General features: G+C 40.3%; 1 protein-coding gene across 1 annotated transcript; it reads right to left on the reverse strand.

Moving 5' to 3' along the window:
* Positions 1–6,609: 6,609 nt before the first annotated feature.
* On the reverse strand, positions 6,610–7,617 carry SPINT4 (serine peptidase inhibitor, Kunitz type 4). Its single transcript, XM_032419915.1, has 2 exons — positions 7,503–7,617; positions 6,610–6,791 (listed from the first exon to the last, which is right to left on the reverse strand). Exons 1-2 carry the CDS (start codon positions 7,615–7,617, stop codon positions 6,610–6,612), a joined length of 297 nt encoding a protein of 98 aa, XP_032275806.1.
* Between the last annotated feature and the right edge of the window lie 200 nt (positions 7,618–7,817).

Here is a 7,817-nt window from a genome sequence, read left to right on the forward strand (position 1 = left end):
ATTATATAGCTGTGTTCGAGGGCTGAGGCAAGCATAAGGTCCTTCTGCTATGCTGCCATCTTAATTCCTCTCCTATAATGGAATATTATATATATATAATCTTTATCTAGTCATCTGTTGACAGACTCTTAGGTTGTTTCCATACGTTGATTGCTGAGAATAATGCTGCAGTAAACATGGGAGTGCAGAAATCTCTTTGATATCTGGTTTTCATTTCCTTTGGATATATACCTCGCAGGCTACAGGGAGATGGTAGGGGTATATGTCCACTTGTTTCCCGAGTCTCTGGGGAGGATCACAGCTAGCTTCTTGATGTGTACTAAATTAGAAGCCTGACTTTCAGGCAGCAACTTTCAAAGTATGCAGATGGGCCCCTTTTGGGGAAGGACTAGAAGAAGGCAATTTTGCCTGATTCCTCTGCATTGAACCCTGGGGGGATAGTCACAGTGAGTACTCATACACCCATTAACAACTGCTACTTTGTTTGCTATAGGCTTGTGGGTCTTGTTCCTCACTGGCTATCAGAACTAAGTGTTTTGGGGGCCCATCCCTTAGATGGGAGTCTTTTAAAAAAATATTTATTTATTTACTTGTGAGAGAAAGAGAGAGAGAGAGCAGGGGGAAGGTGCAGAGAGAGTCTCAAGCAGCCTCTGTGCTGAGCATGGAGCCCAATGTGGGGCTCAATCTCAGGACCCTGAGCTGAAACCAAGAGTTGGATGCTCAACCAACTGAGCCACCCAGGGGCACCAGATGGGAATGTTAAAAGTTGGGGCACTAAATTTGTTTTCAAAACACTTTGCTCCTCAGGAAAAGGCTGGGAGTTCCTTTCTGATTGTACAGCACTGTGCTGGGGGTGGGATTTATGATGAGAGTGTCTCAGGCTTTCCTACCTGTTTCAATATTAGTATGTTCTCATTTGCCCAGTGTATAGGAGTCACTCAGCTAGTTTCTGGATTTGTTTGTTTCTTTCTTTTCTTTCTTTCTTTTTTTTAAGATTTTATTTATTTATTTGACAGAGAGAGAGAGAGAGAGAGCACAAGCGGGCGGAGCAGCAGGCAGAGGGAGAGGGAGAAGCAGGCTCCCCGCCAAGCAGGGAGCCTCATGTGAGGCTCGATCCCAGGATCGTAACCTGAGCCGAAGGCAGACGCTTAACCGACTGAGCCACCCAGGAGCCCCTGGATTTCTTTCAGAAGTAATTGTTTCATGTGTCGTTGTACATTCAGTGTGTTCATGGGAGGAGGGGAGTTCAGGAGCATCCTATGTTGCCATCTTGGTTGATCCCCCACCTCCTCCCTTTTAAAGGACAGTTTTGCCAGATATAGGGTTCTTGGTTGACACGCTTTTTTCTTCTAGCATTTTTACTCTATTAGCCCACTGCTTACTGACTTCTAAAGTTTCTGATGAGAAATCTGCTGTTATCATAATGAAGATCTGTTGCATGTGATGTGTCACTTTTCTCTTGCTGCTTCCAAGATTCTCTCTTTGTCTTTAGCTTTTGGAAGTTTGATTATAATGTGTCTCAGTGTGCATTTCTTTAAGTTCATCTCACTTGCAGTTTGTTGAACTTCTTGGATATTTATATTCATATCTTTCATCAAATTTGGGAGGCTTTCAATCATTTATTTCTTCAAACACTGTCTCTGGTCTTTTTTCTCTCTTCCTCTGGGACTCCCACAATGCATATGTTCGTTTACTTAATGATGTACAAATATCTCTTAGGTTCTGTTCACTTTTCTTCAATCTTTTTTCTTTCTGTTCTTTATTTTTTAAAAAAGATTTTATTTATTTATTTATTTGAGAGAGAGAGAGAGAGAGAGGACAAGTGGAGGGAGAAGCAGTGAGAGAGGGGAGAGAATTTGAAGCAGACTCTGTGCTGAGCACAGTGGGAAAAAGGGCACTGACCCTTTAAACACTGGGAAGTTACTTTAGCATGAGGGGGAGGGGCTTGCAATAATAAGGGGAGGTGCTTCTTTGTGTGCACTATGTGATGGGAGACAGCAATTAGTGATCAGAGCATATATCCCTGATATTTGGAGGAGAAGTTCCTTTTCTGCCCACCTGGCTGCTGCAAGCTGTGTTTAAGCTGCTCCAGGAAAATGTGAATAGCTGCTTGGCATAGGATGAGGGTGGGGAATGTGTAGCTACTAGTGTGCTAAGAGCGGAAATTGATTGAAATTAATTGCAGTTACCATCCAAGCCTTCCCCTGGAAGTTACAAACCTCAATAGACTCCAGTCCTGAATATAGTTACATCAGACATATTCTGTCAGTGCCATTGTTATCTAGGTGGGGAGACAGATTCCTGGTGCTTCCTACTCTGTCATATTCCCCTACCTTAATTTTCATATTTTAAAATTTCTTTATTCTTTTCTAATATTTCAAAGGGCTCCTTGACCTAATCTACCATCACTAATTCATACTTTGGCTGTATCCTTTATATTTATCTCAGTTATCATGTCATTTATGTCACCTCTTTTATTTTCCAAATCCTATTATTTTTTATTGGTTCTTCTTTGTTAACATATGTCCCTGCTTTAACATATCAATACCCACTCTTATCTAGTTGAGAATATTATTTCATTTATTTCCTCATTTAATTCTGGGTTAATTAATTAATTAATTAATTATTATGTTAAGTTAGCCACCATACAGTACATCATTAGTTTTTGATGTAGTGTTCAGTGATTCATTAGTTGTGTGTGACACCCAGTATTTTATATTGGCTATTTGGCTTGTTGTTTCTCTTTGTGTACATGTTTGTAGCAAATTTTATTGTGATCATTTGTCCATGAAAATGTGAGCTGTTTTTGCTTTTATTGTATATGTTAACCTTGAACTAAAAACTACCAGTTATTTTACCAGCAAAAGACAGATTTATTGGGGAATGAAAGAGAATTGCAGTCTGGACAAACAAGCTATGGTCAAACTTGTAAGCAAGTTTGGGGAACAAAGGAGAGGTATTTTTTTTTTTCTAAATTTTATTTTATTATGTTATGTTAATCACCATACATTACATCATTAGTTTTTTTAAAAAAATTTTTATTGTTATGTTAGTCACCATACATTACGTCATTAGTTTTTGATGTAGTGTTCCATGATTCATTGTTTGCATATAACACCCAGTGCTCCATTCAATACATGCCCTCTTTAATACCTATCACCAGGCTAACCCATCCCCCCACACTCCTCCCCAGAGGTATGTTTTTTTAAGGAGAAGAGGAGTAGGTTGGGAAGGCTGTTATAAACTAAAAGTCTGCTGGAGTAAACTGGGAGTTCAAAGTATGGTGGCTTCTCATTGGCTGAGCTGTTGCCCAGAGGGATACGGAAAGTGCATTTTTCCTGTGGTAGAGTAGTATCCACATGCAAGGTCAAGTTGGTCTCTTCCTGTTGGGTCTACAGTTGACTAGGAGTGGTAGAGCTCCCCATCCCGACACCTCCCAACTCCATTTTGGTGAGGTTTCCCATTACTAATTTTCATATGTATGTGGTAGAGGGATGGTTGGTAGGGTAACTTGCATGTCTTTTGGGTGATTTAAAGTAGGTGGTGGAAAATTCCAGTCAAAACTCCACAATGATACAATCTGGGCTTATTTACACCCATTTGTTACTTCCTAAATAATACTTTCCTTCTTTCTTCCCCTCTGCTTATGGAACATATCTACTTTTCTGCCCTACATCTGTTTTCTATGGCAATTTTTTCTTAGGTTTAGCTATCTGTCTGTCAGCATGGATAGGAAGAAGAAAAATAATAAACTCCGTGTCTACCTAGTCCAGTTGTACCTGTTTTTATACACTTCTTACTATACCTGGGCTCTGGAACCACCATTTTGTTATTTTCGTTGCACTTGTGGCACCTTGTAGGTATTACTGCTTTGGCTATTGAGCAGACAATGATAGATCCAGATTTTTGTGGTGAGGAGAATAACACAACTCAAAAGCCTTCACCAACTCATTCTTTTATTGCTGGTGCCCAGCAATCTGTCTTGGGCATTTATCATTTTCTCACCAAGATAGCACTGCCCTCTTTCATCAAAAAATTCTTAATCTTGATTTTAATTATTTATATCCATACATCTTTTTTTCTTTTTTAAGAGAGTGAGAGAGCATGAGTAGGGGGTGGGCAAAGGGAGAGGGAGAGAGGGAATCTGAAGCAGACTCCATGCCCAGCACAGAGCCCGACTAGGGGCTTGACCTCATAACCCTGAGATCATGACCTGCGCCAAAATCAAGAGTTGGATGCTTAACTAACTGAGCTACCCAGGCGCCCCCATATACCTTCCTTTTACTTGTCTGGCTTTTCCAGGATTTGGTTGGAAGAGGAAACAAACAGGGGGTGGGAATGTTATTTATTTTATTTTATTTTATTATTATGTTATGTTAATCACCATACATTACATCATTAGTTTTTGATGTAGTGTTCCATGATTCATTGTTTGTGTATGGGAATGTTATTTTATCCCTGAAAGACTTTTTATTTTTGGGACACCCAGCTTTGTGACTCACAACAGGAAAATCTCAGAACTTTCATTTATGTTAACCAGTCAGGTTAACCTAGTTCCTATTATTTCAGGGTCCACAGCATGTCTCCAGCAGCTGATTTGGTTTAAGAATAATTTAGAATTCCCAGGTCTTCACCAAAGATGGAACATGCCAGAATTTGGGTTTCACCTGTTCAGAATAAACCCTGTTTGGATGATGGTCTGATCTTGAAGTAATCAGAGCTCTTGCAGGAAATGGTCTCAATTTAGGGCATTAGTTTTCCTATTCTTAAGATTGAGAAAAGACAGGCTTGCATATCTAGTTACAGGATCTCACTGGTTTATAATGCCTCTGATGTTGGCCCTAGCTACCAATAGTCCAGGTTGCATTCACAGGTGAGGGATTGGACTTGGTCAATAAGATGGACAGGGAAGGTATGCCAGAAAGGGATGCTTGAATAAACTCAGAGATGAAATGGTTAGGCTGTGTGTCCTACAGCTGGGAAGATCATGGCCATGTTGAGCCTTGTAGCATTATATTCAGACTTGGCAACTAGTGTTTGGGTGATTATTCTCTTGGTAGCTAAAACACAGTCATTGGATTGAAATTGACAGTTGTCAGCCAAGTCAAATTTCAATGATTGAGGTACTAAACAATGTTTAAGTAACTACTTATTAATAGGAACCAATTCAAGAGGCTAGTTAAACTAACTGGGGCTCCTGACTTGGTGGGCATGAATCAGGAAACATCACAAAGAAACATTGGTTATGAGTGCAAGGACATGTCATGTGAATGTGAGGTTCACTGCTCAGTTTGGTTTCAAGGACAAAAAGGAGCACTGGTTTGGTACTTTGGTACTACAAACTAGCTCATCCTGAGGAGGGAGGTGATAAAAACCTGTACAGATCTAGCTTGTCACACCTGAAACATTGTGTGTACATATGAGGAATGGTTCAGAGGGGAAAAGGCAGCTAAAGGATGGGACCGGCGGACATTCAACTCTGGATAAGGCAGGGGGAGGGACATTCAGCGAGTAGGGAAGGCTCACACAAAGTTGCTTTTATTTTAATGGTCATACAGTTATTTCTCAGCAAAGAGCATACTCAAGTCAGGAAAATGGCAAACAGATGGAAGTTTCCAGGATAATGGAAATATTACAAAGATCTTAAAATTGGTTTGAATTTTCTTAAAACTATGTTTCAGAATGGTGTATCAACCCTGACATTTGGCTTTTTTCCCCTGTTTAAGCAAAAACAAACAAACAAACAAACAAACAACAACAAAAAACAGATCTGTGTTATAGATTTTGGAAAGTCTCCCTGGATTAATTTAAGTCATTTTTATCCCAGGGGAAGTCCAGAGATTCCATATCTTTCAATGTCCCTCCTGTTACATTGATTGATCCCTTATTCTTTCATTCCCTTAAAACTTAGTCATTATCTACTATGTGCCAGGCATTGCAAAAATGCACTAGGGTTATTAAATAAATAAAGCAAAATTTCTGTTTTTGAGTTACTCCCAAGGTCACTTTCCATCTCACTCTCCTGGAAATCAGCCATACCAAAGCCTTGTTAGCCTCCAAGGACCTTCTTCTAGTTCCAATGACTGGGAAATGGTTAAAGTGTGGGCTGTGAGCTTAGTTGTATAAACAGCATGTTGCTACGGAGAGTTCACAGGTCTGGGATTACAAGGATTGGGTTTGGGTGAACTTGTGCATGTAAAATGGTCAAGCCTTGGGTGACCATCAGATTTGGTTAGAAACCTTGCTGTGTCATTTAATGTGAACTTGGATCAGTTAGTTAACTCTACTGGACTTGGTTTCTTCATCTGCCACTTTAATGATATAAATCTACCTTAGGGTGATTTTAATTTTAAATTATACCAATATATGTAAATTGCTTAGTGCAATGCCTGGCACATGGTAATTATTCAATAAATGGTGACTATTGTTTTTTCTTCTGGACTTTTGATTTCCTAACTGAAAAATGACAAATGATCCTGAGATCCAACCCAACTATTAAGCTTTTTGATAAGGACAATCCTCCCTCTTCCCATCCCAAACCAGGGATCTTAGTCTCTCAGAGACTCTCCTTTTCCTCTCCCCCAAGGACCAAGGGCAAGACGGGATTCCTTACGTTATTTTGTATTCTTCGACACAGGCTATGTTGCATTCTATTTTAAGCTTGTAGTTGTTAAGGTTGCCATTACATCCGGAGAAGACAAAACTTTCACATCTTTTGGAGGTTTTGTTGTAGAAATATCTAAAATGAATTTCAAAGCAGCTGCCAGCATCCATATCCATTTTGCAGGGATCTGCATGAGAGGTTCCCATTGAGTTAGGGAGAATTAGTTAGGACTCAGCCAGAGATCTTGCCTTACAGGGCCCTTAAAAATTCCTCACATTAGTTTGGAAGTGGGTGGTAAGTGATTGAGTGACTTGACCAAGGGCATACATTTGCTAAGTGGCCGGGCCAGGATTTGGGGTGTCTGACTCACAGTGTAGACTGTGCCACCTCCCCATGCTCCAGAAGCACCGAGCCTGTACATATTACCTGTGGAAGAAACCTTCATTATCTTTCACATCTACATTGTGAGCTTCTGTAAATAGGGACCATGGGTTCAAGTGTTCTCTATGCACCCAGAACCCAGATATTGAAAATGCCTCAGTTTGCTCAGTTTCCAATCCCCCTTTACTCTCCTCTCAATACATATTCTTAAATGGTCTGGGATCTTTGAAATTTGTCATGAAACCCCTAATTTAAAATACTTCTGGTCCTTTGGACCGCCTACAAAAGACAGCCCCATCTGGAAAGGACTTACTTGCATCATCGTTTGTTTTTTCTCATCAGACATCCACAAGATCCCTAGAGTAAGTAATGCCCATAGTCAAAGGACTAAGAGTCTATGGGTCTTAGCACAAAAGGAGGACCTTCCTGGACCAGCTGGATATTACTCTTTTTTTTTGACACTTTTTCCCTCATTCATAATTGGTCTTTGCATTTATTTTCTGCTTCAATTTCATACCTTTGAGGTCTCCACATATCATTTCAGCAAGTTTAGCAACACCACCCATTAATGGGGTAGTCAGCAAGAGGAAGATGAAGAGCCCTAGGAGAAATCCCAACTCCGCAGACTTCATGATGCAGCAAGTAGGAGGTAGAAAAGTCTTGGTATCAGCTGATGTTATATTTTGGGCTTGTTACTTGAGATGGCTGAGCCCACTTACCCCAGGGGCCAGGACTGGGCATTACTAGGCATTGAGTTGAACAGTGAATGCTTGGGTACCCAGCCATGAAGCTGAAGGTCTCAGGCCAGTTAAACTCCTGATAGTGAGTCCCA

The sequence above is a fragment of the Phoca vitulina genome, unplaced genomic scaffold, assembly GCF_004348235.1.
Source record: "Phoca vitulina isolate PV1807 unplaced genomic scaffold, GSC_HSeal_1.0 scaffold22, whole genome shotgun sequence".
Classification (NCBI taxonomy): domain Eukaryota; kingdom Metazoa; phylum Chordata; class Mammalia; order Carnivora; family Phocidae; genus Phoca; species Phoca vitulina.

Excerpts from the sequence above, each read along its gene's own strand:
- SPINT4 (XM_032419915.1), bottom strand. The coding sequence starts at position 7,617 with ATGAAGTCTGCGGAGTTGGGATTTCTCCTAGGGCTCTTCATCTTCCTC. Across the intron at positions 6,792-7,502 it reads GATATGTGGAGACCTCAAAG|ATCCCTGCAAAATGGATATG; the intron begins GTATGAAATTGA and ends CCTCTCATGCAG.